This window comes from Aquila chrysaetos, chromosome 5 (genome assembly GCF_900496995.4).
Source record: "Aquila chrysaetos chrysaetos chromosome 5, bAquChr1.4, whole genome shotgun sequence".
NCBI classification, from domain to species: domain Eukaryota; kingdom Metazoa; phylum Chordata; class Aves; order Accipitriformes; family Accipitridae; genus Aquila; species Aquila chrysaetos.
The window spans coordinates 73,906,665-73,919,683 of record NC_044008.1 but is presented as its reverse complement, the minus strand read 5'-3'; the positions used below and the strand labels follow the sequence as shown (position 1 = coordinate 73,919,683).

The following is a 13,019-nucleotide window of genomic DNA, read 5'->3' as shown; positions in this document are numbered from 1 at the left end:
CCTAGTGGAGTGTAGCCAGTTTTGACTGGCTATATATACCTAAGCTGGCAAATCAAGCAACCTCTCAGCTTTTGCTTCTATATATAAAGAGGAATGATATAGAATAAATCAGCTGGACGCAGCACATGTCAAATCAATTCCTACACCAAAATCGTTTTCTTTCTGAGTTTGATTTAGTCTACTGAGCCCGAGAAGGCAGCTATAGGAAGCCCTAACCTCTGGTCCCGAGTTTGCCTAGGATGGCCAGGCAACAGCAGGAATCTGCTGACAACAGGTTCTCCGCTTATGCCGTGGTTATAACACCGCCTTTCCACGGGGAACCCATCGCGGGGACGGCACGCCGTGCCTCCCAAATCGTTGCGATCCTGCAACGCCGCAAAGCTGCGCCCCCCCCCCCCCCCCCCCATCCGAAGGAGCGCTTGAAGCAGAGACTGGGGGCTGAGCCTAAGGGCTTCCTTTGAATTTACGGCGCTTTTCTCCGAAGAGATGCTCTTGGAAAGCCACTCAGCGCCGTCCGAGTGGGAGCAGGGCAAGCGGGGAGGTGGAGGCGGGGGCGGGGGGGGGACGACGGGGGCGGCGCGGCCGCTCCGCGGGCCGCCACCAGGTGGCGCCAAAGTGCCCGCGGCGCGGCGCGGCCCGGGCGGCGCTGCCGGGCTCCGGCGGCGGCGGGAGCGGGAGCGGGGCTGGGGCTGCGCTGCGGCGGCAGGGAGGGCGGGTGAGGGGATGGGGGTCAGTGCTTGGGAAAGAACGGAGCCCCGCTGCCGTTTGTACGTGGCTGGTAGGATCTGAGGTTGGGTTTGTGCCGGGCCCGGAAAGATAACAGGACTTGGGGGACGCGCCCGGGGAGGAAATGCTTGGGTGTTTCTGCCGGTCCTAGGTGACTTTGCGGTGTGGAGCATGAAGCAAACACCGACTGACAGGTGGCAATATCACAGCTTCCAAAAATCCTGGCTTTCTAGGGAGGAACATCAGCCCGAAACGGAATTATCCAGCTTCATGTTTAGCTGATTCCCTCGTCGTTTCTTCAGCCACGGGGACTGACCCCAAGAAAAGCTTTAAAGTCTGGAAGTAGCTCCTGTGTTGTGATCTTAAGCCCCGTGAAAATATCGATCCACATTTTTCAGCCCAGACTAAAACTGTAACTGTTCCTTGCTTCATTCCTGTTTCATTTATGTCATGCTTTCTCTTGTCTGCTTGGAAGTGAATTTGTTGTCAGATGCTTCCCTAAATGGGCCTCTCAGGCCCACCACAGAGACACCAACTCTTTCTGTTTGCAGGTTCCCAGCTCAAAACCAGCAAAGATTTAAGAGCTAAAAAAAGCTTACAAGCAATTTTGTCTTCCCACACAAACACTTCTGATACCCTGAAAGGTACCTGTTATTTCCTGAAGTGAGTCTAACTGTGTAACTGTAATGCTTCAAGTTAAGTAGGCAGCTGAAATCAGACCTCCTGCACAGTGTGTAAGAAACAAGGGATAAACAAAGGGACATATATTATGCCCATCTGAAAATCAACTTCAGAGAAAATATGCACTAAATGATACATGATAATGGGGAAGGAAATGCCAGCTGCCTTAATGAACGGTGGTAGGCAAAACTGGAAAAATAAATTCTATAATAATCTCTTATTATATTCCCTTTGACATAAACTAATCTTGACCCAGAACAATAGTGTTACTTTCCAAGAGAAAATAACCGAGATGCAGCTATAATCATGATTGAGTCCAATGCAAAGTGGTTTGTATTTTCTCTTTGTTGTTAAAATTTTGCTTCATCTGGTAAATTCTGTGGAAAAGATGGGAACAGAGGGAGCAACTTCTAGCTGAGGCAGAAAGAAATGCCAGTTGCTGCCTCTCTCTTGGTGGCTGGGAAGAAGCTGCTGAACTTCAGCCCGATGTATTGCCTTTCTGCTGAAGTCCCAAGGAGCACATGCAATGCTTTGGAGAGCGGGAGGGTACTTGTGTTTCACTTCAGCTCCCAACTCACTGAAGAGCCCAGAAAGCAGCCAGACACTTACTTTAGGACTGGTGGGCACTTCATCCATTACATTAGGGATGACTCAAGGGTTAGGTCTGCGTTTCTGCTGTAAGGATACATGTTATTACCTCTGTTGGGTTTCTAAGCAGCTTACTTGCTTTTGCATTGCTCAGCTCTGCAATGGCAATGAATGAAAAAAAAAAAGCCAAATGGAAATCCTTGAGAAACATCCTCATCTACAAAGAGCAGATGCGTGAGGAAGATTCTCCCTCCTACTTACCCAAAGCTGCTGTACACCACTGTACTGCAAGAGTCTTCCCTAGGTCCTCTCCTAGGCAAGGAGGATGTAAGAACCGGCTCTACCAAGAGCACAGTCAGTCCCCACCTAAATGGTAGTTACGCAAGGAGTCTGCACAGTTGGTGTGGTTGTGTATCCCTTCTACACCTCTGTCCATTCCTGTCTTACCCACCTGGTGCTATCAAAGACCCTTCATCAGGAGAGGAGGTTGCAGATTAAGTATTCAAGCTCTGGATGCAACTGCCCTGCAGAAGCGTGTGTGTGTGTATCTGCAAGCAGGGCTTTGTTTGGCTCATTCCTCCAAACAAACAGAGTTCATGCTAAGAAGCTTCCACAGAATGTATTTATAACTTTGTGGGTTTGCTTGTGATTTGGCATCTTTTAAAGTCAAAAGACTACTCTGCACCTTATAAATCATTCCATGACCTCTTAGTGCCTAAGGTATGGAAGCTTAAAACTGTGGCTGAAGGGAAGAAAAGTAAAATGTGCTCTCACAAGGTGTGTGGTAGAGGCATGTTCTTTATTTCTGTGTCTTTATTCATAAAAATGCAATGCATGCTTTACTATACATTATTATACATAGTTTTTATACTGTGATAAATATAATTAAAATATCAAACAGAGAAACCCAGAAAAAGCCAGACTGGTTGAGATCAGTGGTTCAACCAGTATCCTGTCTCCAGCACTGGCTGGTATCAGATGCTGTAGATAAAAGTAGAAGAAACTGTATAGTAGCCTGTTACGAATTAACATGCCCAGGAGAGAAGTTTCTTCCTGACCCTCATCAGTTAGTGGTCGACTTATATGCCAAAGCATACATTACTATACATGCTCACATATTTATATCTATCTATACCAAGAAGCATGTGACAAAATGCTAAATCAGACTCCAGGTACTTTCGCTTACAGGAAAGTCATTACGAGGAAAGAATTTTTTTCACTGCAAGCGGCTCACACAGTACATAACTGGGAGAGGGAAAGGCAGCTGAGATTCGCAGCTTAATATGGGAAACTACTTTTGCAAACAGCACCTGAAATATGCACCTTTTTTTGAAGATGTTTTGGGGATTTTGATTACATGTCGCAGTAGTATCTCATCCCTCTGCATAGCTTTACCTATGTGATTAAGCAAATACTCACACGTGTGTAAGTACTTGTAAAGTAACCAGTTAAGCAGATTTCATGTTAGATATTCCTTTTTTCTGAAAATCATAGGATCACAGAAAACAGGGTTGGAAAGTTCAAGGCAATGTTGACCATTCTGTATCACTCCTGACAGGTGTCTTCTCCAACAGGTTCCCGGGAGCCACCACCCCAGAGATTACAAACCCCACAGATCTGTCAGTGCTTCGTCTTCTTTATGACAGTGTCTCCTAATTAACTTCAATCTTTTTAGCTTCAGTTTAAGCCCATGTTTTCCTGTCCTACCCACCAGATACAGACAACAGATTGTCCCTCTCTCTTGAATTGCAATTTTTGTGTTTGAGAACTGTTTCTTTGTTTCCTAGCCCCCTTTTGGACTGAAACACCTTAATTCCCTACTTCCTCACTGGCATGTTTTCTAGATCTCTGGATTCTCTTCACATTGTTCCATATCTTTCCCAAAGCGTGATGCCCAACATCAGATAAAGTAACCCAGCCAAGATCTCTCAAAGACAGAGGAGTGTGGAAGGATTACTTCACATGTCTCAAAGGTTATATTCTATTTTATACAATCCGGATGGTGTTTTTTTCCAACACCACATAAGTACTGAGACCCTTATACATTTTCCTACATTGCTTTCCATTTTCTTTAGACTATTTCCCCAATGCCTGCCAGTGCTCAAATCCAGGATACAATAAGATGTTTTCTACTGCAGTTACACATGGATGCTGCTGCTGATTCAGCATATAAAATAGGCTAATTAATGAGCTTCGGAATAACCACCTCCCCCCAGGCTTGTTAATATGCTTGGTTTTACCTAAAGGGATCACATAGATTCAAAGACAAGTGCTATCAAAAGAGAAATGCAAGATACATTAAAATAATGCAGCAATACTACTATATGGAGTAAATTTCAGGAAAAAAGATTCAGCATGCTATTTTTCTTCATTAAAGGTGATGAGCTCATAAAACCTTTTAATTAGTCAGAATGATGTGAATGACTCGTCAGACCTAATTTTAGCAGCCTAAAGTTAGCCAGCATTTCCACAACAGTCATCTCATCTCCTTCAACAATAAATGGAGAGGGATGAACATTTCCAGGATAAACATACCCTATTGCCTTCAGCTCCCTAAAAAGCCAGAGTAAGGTGGCATGAACTCCCCTGTGAATACAGAAGAACACTCCAGTAACCACAAAGAGCCTCGACCAGTAGGCAAACACTCTAATTTCTTGGTGGCTGAGGTCAGGTGAGATAAATCCCATTTTAGGCAACCACAAATTCAGAGATAATTATTTTTATGTTAGCATGATAATTAAACACAATGCAAATTAACTGTAGCCATCAGGGGAAAAAAGCATGTTGAGATATTGCTTATTGAATAATTAGAGAGATGTGCAGAGCGTGGAACCTCCACATCACAGACAACTTCAAAACATTAACATTTTCCTTTCTTCCAAATTGAGCTGACAGCTGAGTTTGTTGAATTTCTCTGTGAAGGATCATTTTTACACAGTCATTTCAGATGAATAAAAATATTTCATTTTGACAAAATCACACTGTTTGGTCTCCAGATTGATCTTTGTCTTTTTAAAGAAGCATAATATACTAAAAAGAAAAGCAAGGCTGACATTCTGAAATGAAAGACGTTTTGATTTGAAATATTGCACAGCTCACTCTAAAAACATGATCTTCTCTCCAAGGCTCAACCTGATTTTGCTGATTTCAGTTTCAAAATTGAGGTCCCGTTTTGATTTCTGAACATTGCAAATGAGCCAGTTTGGCCAGCCCTCCCAGTCATCAGAGCCACGTAACAAAACCTTCACGCAGCCCCAGGCCAGCTGACATACCGCATACCTCAAGCTGTTGAAGGAGTGGCAGTTCTGGGAATGGCTCACGACTAGGAAATGAGAAAAGCTCTCCAGGATCCCACTGTGGATCCCACAGGACTAGCCAGGGTGTAAGCAGGTTTCCAAAGCTACCCAGTAATACTGGGTTCAGCTATTCTTGCCAGTTCACTCCTTCCTACAAGGAACAGCCCCATAGATTCACCAGTGTAGCCCTGGGATGAGGGCGTCATTTGAACTGCTGGAGAGGTGCAATGAAAGAGTAATCGTTTGTTGTGATGGTGGGGGAGTTTCAGAGCCTCCTAGAGAGACTGGGAACTGGCCTTCCAAATAAATTAGGCAGCTTTGAAAAATCTGACCTAGAGGGCACACTACATTGTTTTTGTTCCCTGCCTAGATCATTATCTATGTCTGGGTATGTCCAACATTGGTCCCTGCAGGGTAATAAAGTTTACAATAAGTTTGCTCAAGTACGGTAGCTGTCTAGTCAACCCAAATGTAAGCTGTTTTCTTGTGCCAATGCTAATCTGTTACTGATACCCATGCTAACCAGTAAGAAGCGCCTTCTAGCAGCTCAGCAACGTACTACAATGCGGGCATGCTGTCAGCGAGGTTTATAACATAAATACTTGTGCACGTGAGTTCATTGTTTATATTCTAAAAGCTATGCTGGGAGAATTTGCTGGAAGTGATTTGAATTGCAGTAAAAAAGCTAGACTTGGGACTCTATTGATAGACTACTCAAGGTCACAGCTGCTTTCTGATAAGAAATTTCTCCAGAAGGCTGATTGACAGCTGTCACTAGGTCTTCTGGATCTTCACAACTAGTGATGAGAGCAACTGCGCTAAATGACTTTTGGTTAGTACTAAATGACTTGATCTCCAGTGCTGACGTCTCTGCTGCTTTTTCCCGTGTCTTCTCGGTTCGGTTCCATTCTTGCTCCTTCCGATCCAGTTGCATGGCACTGCAGTGAGGAGCATAAACTTCTGTGGTTTCTTCAAACTGTAAGCAATCCACCTTATAGTATTTTTTCTTTACATGTAAGACATCATTAAACCTATGGCCCCAAAGAATCTCTCTGGGGACATATGAGCTTCTTGACTGATGTGAGGTTCCCGTTGAATCACCTGTGTAGACAAATGTGACCAAGATTTCAAAGTTGTCCTTGGCCAGAGCTTTCCGGTCTAGACCATACAAGGGGCTCTCACTATCAATTTCATGTACGACTGTCACTGGTGTAACAAGTATGATCTGGTCATTTAGCAACTTCAAGTCCTTGTATTCCATCGTCATTCTCCCCTCCTTGTCTTCCTTGTAGCGCAGAAGCTGAGCTCGTACAGAGCCCTCAACCATGTGATTTGGCCGGAAATCCCCAATGCGCCACATGAGGCAAAATTTATCATCTCTTAAGCCAACTACAGCATAGTAGCTGAAACGAATGGTTTGAGCTCTTTTTCGAGCTGTGGCCATTTTAGCCAAGGCTGCTCCGATTATGAAGGTGTCAATAATGCAGCTTAATACTGACTGTAGGATAACCATGAGGATTGCAACAGAGCACTCTTCTGTAACACAGCGGTAACCATAACCAATGGTCGTCTGGGTTTCAAGGGAGAATAGGAATGCTCCTGTGAAGCTATGGACATTTGCAACACAGGGGGTTATTTCTTCATCGTTGAATAAATCTCCATGTTGGATTGCTATCAGCCAAAAGACTAGTCCAAAGAACAACCATGAAAGAACATACGACAATGAGAATATCACAAACATATGGCGCCACTTGATGTCCACCAGTGTGGTAAATATGTCCACTACATAGCTCTCCCATTCCCCAAAGATGTGTTTGAAGTACACGTTGCAGCTGCCATCCTTGTGGAGAAATCGATTCTGCAATCTTTTCATCCCCATTGCAGGGTTTTCTTGACAAGTGCCTTGGTAACTGATCTTATTTCCCTGTATGTTTACAGGCCTATAGCAACCACTCTGCTCAGTCATCTTTCTCATATCTGCCTCGTGGCATCAGTTTACAGAACACACTTGTGGTCCCAGTGGCTATTTGTTTTCTTTGTTCATTGGAAATCTATGAAATAAAAGAAAGAGTTTATTTACGTTTAATTTCCTATGCCAGAACTGTGTAACACCAAATCTAAATACATTCACTCTGTGGCCATCATGAGCAATTTTCTGAAGAGCACAGACTCTGACATTCATTACACAACATAGCTCAAAAACTTAGGCCTGGAAATATGAGGCAGCTAGCAATTCAACTAGTTAGAAATGTCCATATCAATAGTAAAATTTGGTATGTAGATGAAAAGAGAAATCAAAAACCTTTGTGATGACCCCACTGTGAGTATCTCTCCCAATGTTCTGGTGAAGTAACATTCAAATCAGGATGGGCTTTCATGAACAGTCACAGGAATGGCATGAACCTTCTTAAAGTTAGCCAAATATCTGAGGTAGTTATTTGTTTGTTGCATGTTTGTTTTCCTCCATTAGAAGAAATGCCTAGGAAAACACCCTCATTTAGACATGAGACTTCAGTAGCATGAGCAGGCAAGTTCAGTCCTGATGTGTTTTAACCAGAAAACGTATCAAACGCGCAATCTTTCATCATTATTTGTGTTTCAGTATTGCCCAGAAAAACCTGGTCATGGAATTGAACTTTACTGGGCTAGTGCTACAGAGACATATTTGTTCAATTTGTAGAAAAGTATTTACATTTCAAATGAAAAAGAAACCTCTCTGAGGTCCTGGAAACCCTCTCAAATCATTCCTTAAAACAAACAAACAAAAATAATCCGGCTGCCAAAATATATTTAAATTTTTATTAATAAGTTTGAAAAAAACCTGCTGTATGTTAATAAAATTCGTGGATGACACAAATTTAGGAAGTGATGCAAATTAGGAGATCCTCTGTCAGATCAGAGAAAAAATGGATGTCTTTGCAGATTGCAACCATATGAACTTCAGCAGTACGAAGTGCTAGGCTATATGTTTAGTGACTAATAACAAGAACTTATGTTAGAAACTGAGACCTCATCAAATGGAATCCAATAAAAAAGGAAAGACTTAGCTGAAGTAATCAGTTACAGGATGCTTATGAATTACTTGTAGGATACAGCACTGAAAAAGGCAAATGCCTTTTCCTGCAGGTCTCCAGCTCATTCTACAATATCCCAACCGCTAACACATAAACCACTGACAAGTCAGAAATGATAGGGCACACAGCTAGAACAATTCAAAATTTTTGCCAAATGTCATGCTTCTAACAGATATTTCTGAAGGAAAAAAGCTAATATTTTTGAGGAAAACCTGTTGTTATTCTTCAAAAAATTGTAAGTTTTCAATGGAAAAATGACAAGTACTTTTCACGTTTTTAAGCTGGTTTCAGCTGACAAAAGTTCAGGTGTAGGTTTACAATGAAGCCAACATATTAATGGAAAATGAATTCAAAAAGAGTTTCCTAGTGGTAGTCTTTTTCCTCAGCTCTTCATTCACTTTGCCTGAGTATAAATGACTGCATACACTTCAAGGCAGAGGAGAGTCAGGCCCATAGAGTGTAATATATATTGGATGGACTAGATTAACAGACCGAGAACTCTTCTCTCATCCAAGGAACAATGACAAGCATGCATAGACACTATTCCAAAAACACTTAAAAGCCAAACATAGTTTCCATTTCTTTTTTCTTTTCTTTTTTTTTTTTTCAGTACAGAAATGAATGTGACATATGGTGTCGTAGCCTCAGAATGTGGCCTTCATTAAAAATCACAACATTAATGTTTCCAAAAATACTTCTTGGAATACAGTCTTTGGAAACATTCATATGACTTGCTTTACTCATAGCTTTAAACAAACAGTGTAGCCTAGTCTATTGAAGACTCTTGACCTAACATTTTATAAGTCATATTTAACAACAAACAAAAACTGGAAACTGTTGAGTTATTTTTTTAAGAACCTCATAATGTGAGGTGTGAAAATGAAGCAAATTGTAATCGGGAGCCAATATAATCTTAAATAAAAAACATATTAAGGCTTATACTGTTTTTCTTATTGACTGATTCAAACTAGAGTTCCTTGAAAATACTCACAAACATCCTGGGACTCTAAAAGGGACTAAACCGTTCATGAATCAAAGACTACTGAGTTGATTCCACTCTCTGCTGTTGCCATCAGCAGATCATCATACTTCAAAAATGGTGTTTTGCTGGCACCATCTTTGGATTTTGTTGGTGCTGGCAAGAATCACGGACTGTCACACATGCAGCTATGTGGCAAAGTCCACTCTGATTTTACAGTAGTCTGTCACACACAGGAGACAACTTTGATTATGAGGCATCTTGCATTAGGAACTCTGACTCTACTTAGGGTCTCTCCTAAGAACTGGTTGTAGTAATATATGTATGCTCATGGATGTCTGTGACGGGTTTTTGACTGGTATAAATGAAGCCATGTAGTAAGATGCTAGATCGGATTTTGCAAAACAATCAAAAGTATGTCTGCAATAAGAAAGGGAATGTGATGCAGAGCTTCCTAAACCAGAACCAAATCATCTAGCCCTGAAGCTGGATGGAGTAAAAAAGAATCAGTGCAGAGCAACACTAACAGACATGTATTGCTCTCAGGATCCGAGTTAATCTTTCTCCGTCGTGTTGAAAATTGGATTGCTTAGAGCCATTTGGCATTGCACAGTGGAGACGTGCCCCAGATGACCTAAAATCCCAAATGTGCTTGAAAGTCTTAGGAAATAGCCTCCTCAGCCACTCAAAAACATCTAAAAATGTTGCCCAGTATTTTGGGTGTGCTTAAAGGTAAGCCAAATCTGAACTTTTCCAGGCTACCTTTTAAAGTCTCTCGAGTACAATAATAATCATGCATCATAATTAATAACTCTTTTACATTGTCTGATGTTGCTCAGAACATTTAAGTCTAAAAAACCATCCTTCAATGTTTCTGAATTATGTAAGTCTGTATTACGATCTGTACTTCATTCATGGGGACACTTTTAAACAGGCACGTGATTTTCCTATTCCAAATGAGAGGCAGTGAGGCTGTGAAGCCAGATGTTCATCGCTCACTCTACTGAGACACACTGCCTTTTGCAGAAAAGTCTGAAGACTATTATTATTACCAAATTTTAAAGGGGAGAAGACCACAGACTTACAACCAGACTTATGAACTTAAATCTTCAGAGCCATTTCAGAAATCTTATTTTTCAAAATGGAAATATTTTACACATCCCTAAGAAAGCCATATGAATTACATTAAAGGTCCTACTACCTGGTAAAGATTAACAAAGGGGGTGGGGGAGGATTTAAAAACATTCTCTACTCACTAAAGCTCATGGATCGGTTGCTGCAAATGATTCTCAGATGTTGCCAGGAAGCGTTTTCACCTTCCTCTAACACTAACACACAAACCCTCGCCCTTTTTTGTCTTGCTTTTACTTTCCATGTTTTTTTTTTTCCTTTATTTCTGGGCATGTTTGTACACATCATGAGCCTCCTCTTGCATACTGTTCTGTTGTTCAGAGGAGGAAGTGTGCTGAAATTTGCAGTACTTTTGCTAAACATTCTTATAAATGTATCCCCCCCCCCCCCCCAATAAAAACTTATCAGAGATAAAAATGGAGCAGTGAAGCTAGGCAGGAAGACAGAAATAGAGAAATCTGAAAGATTTCATTAGGGTAAATGGCAGAGAGGGTTCAGAAGTTCTTCTAAAGCATACATGTATCAGACTCAAAGTTCAGAAAATCAGCATACATTCTTAATTATCTAAGCTAAGGTTAGGATCTGACTGTGTTGGATACTGAAACATGCTCAGGGACATACAGAACTGCTCTACAAACCTGTGTTCATGGGGTCTGCATATTGAACCCCAAACTGGTATCTTTGAAAATTTCACCCCAATTAGATATGGGAGAAAGGGAAGTAAATTCCTGTATTTCAGAGGTCATAAAGCAGTGCAGTGACAGAAATAGGAACAACCCCAACACACAGTGAAGAGCTACCACAAAGGAAACACTAGCAGAAGAAAGCCTTTTTATCGTATTTATCATTTTCATCTAGTTCCTCTTGAAGAGAGATGCTGTACCACAAGAACTCGAACTCTTGATTTTCATCAACTTGCTCAGAACAACAGTAACTTAAAAGCCTTAAGCATTGAGTTTAGCCTTTTAAAGAGTTCCACTAAATGTAATTGTCAATTTAATCTTGATATTTTGAGTTTAGGGCTCAGTGTTTTATGAGGATAATCCCTATATTGCACCTTAACCTAATACCTAACAAGTTGTGGCTACGCCCATTTTATGACTATATTTTCCCATTATGTAAACAAGTAGGGGTGAATTTTTGTTCAGTGACAACTTCAGTCAACAGCCTGTTTGTAAAACATTAAGCAAAACAATGTGTAGATCTCGGTTCCAGAATAATTCTGTTCTGAGATTAAATCAAAAAGAAAACAACTCGAAACCTCCAAATGAAATTGGGTACTCTCACTCTAACCCCACACAGATGGAAGTGGATCTCTTTCTCTAGCATTGGTTTAGCAATCACCTCAGTTTCCTGCTTCATTTTGGAAATGGTCTGAAAGGTTTCCAGTTTTAGTCATTGTTGTGTAACCCTGGAAGACTTTCAGCTCAGAGACCAGAAATGTGACAAGTAAAAACCTTTTGGGCTGCTTTGGAATTGACTCAAATACTTGTTCCTTTAAAAAAACATCACCACCCACAAAATCTAAATAAATCTATTACAGGACAGCATTGAGACTCTTCCTTCCTTCTTTCTCTCCTTCCTTCCATTCACTCTTCTTTGCAAAGGGACTTAACTTCTCCTGACACTTACAGGCAGTCTTTCTGCTTCCGATACGCAATCCCCAGAGCAGGGTTGGCACACATCATGATTCACCGTTTGTGTATCTCGTATCATGAGCACCACATGACTGCCCCACGACGTTGTTTGCTAGCCATCCCCAACAGGTATGCTTCAGGACACACGAAACTGGGCTTGTGAATCTACTGCCTGCTTGGCTTGTAAGTTTGAATACCCTTAGCCCACAAGATATATTTGCCTTTATGGTGCAAAAGCTTTCACTCGTCTCCTCTGGCAGAACAAAAAAGCGCGATCGTGTCACGGTTTCAGAAGGCATCAGGTATTCTTGGTCTCTAACAGGTCAGACCTGAGAGCCTGATAAGCACAACTTTATGTTACAAGTGGGTTTTTCTATATTTATTGTTCCTCGTCTCAGCTCAGGCCCCCACAAATGACTGAAGGGCATGTCTACAAGGGGAGAGGGAATGCAAAATCCCCTAAACTGAACCCAGAGCCAGACCTCTAGGGAGCAAGGATGTAGGAGAGGGGTTCCCACCACAGAGCATGACCCAGAGCACTTTCGGATCAGTACATGCCTTTGTGCTGACTTTACAGGAGTGGAGCACACCCCAACAGGAGCTTCAATCACAGAACTTTCTTACATCCGTAGTAATGTCTTTGAAGCCACTGGAGCGAAGCTTTTAAATGGCTCAGCTTTCCCTTTAAAATAAAAGTTTCGTTGTTCACATCACTTCAGCTTAGATGACTGAGTGCAGCGGAGGTTGGTAGGGCTGCAGTTCACCAACCAGCAGCAGGACTCTCAAATTGTAACACACAATTCTGCAAGCATCACCTTACAAGTAACACCTTTCCTCTCTCCATCATTTTGTGTATATAGGTCTTTCAACAGCAGAAGAGAAGATTGCAAATACAGAAATAAAAGAA

At 41.7% G+C, this 13,019-nt stretch overlaps 1 protein-coding gene across 3 annotated transcripts in view; it reads right to left on the bottom strand.

Annotated features, from left to right (window-relative positions):
* Positions 1 to 2,777: 2,777 nt before the first annotated feature.
* KCNJ16 (potassium inwardly rectifying channel subfamily J member 16) overlaps positions 2,778 to 13,019 on the bottom strand; it is a 35,422-nt gene continuing 25,180 nt past the window's right edge. For all 3 annotated transcript variants that reach the window (XM_030016241.2, XM_041123925.1, XM_041123924.1), the window contains one exon: positions 2,778 to 7,342. In XM_030016241.2, coding sequence (XP_029872101.1) covers positions 5,977 to 7,266 — 1,290 coding nt within the window. In that variant the 5' untranslated portion in view covers positions 7,267 to 7,342 and the 3' untranslated portion in view covers positions 2,778 to 5,976. The remainder of the gene's footprint in view (positions 7,343 to 13,019) is intronic.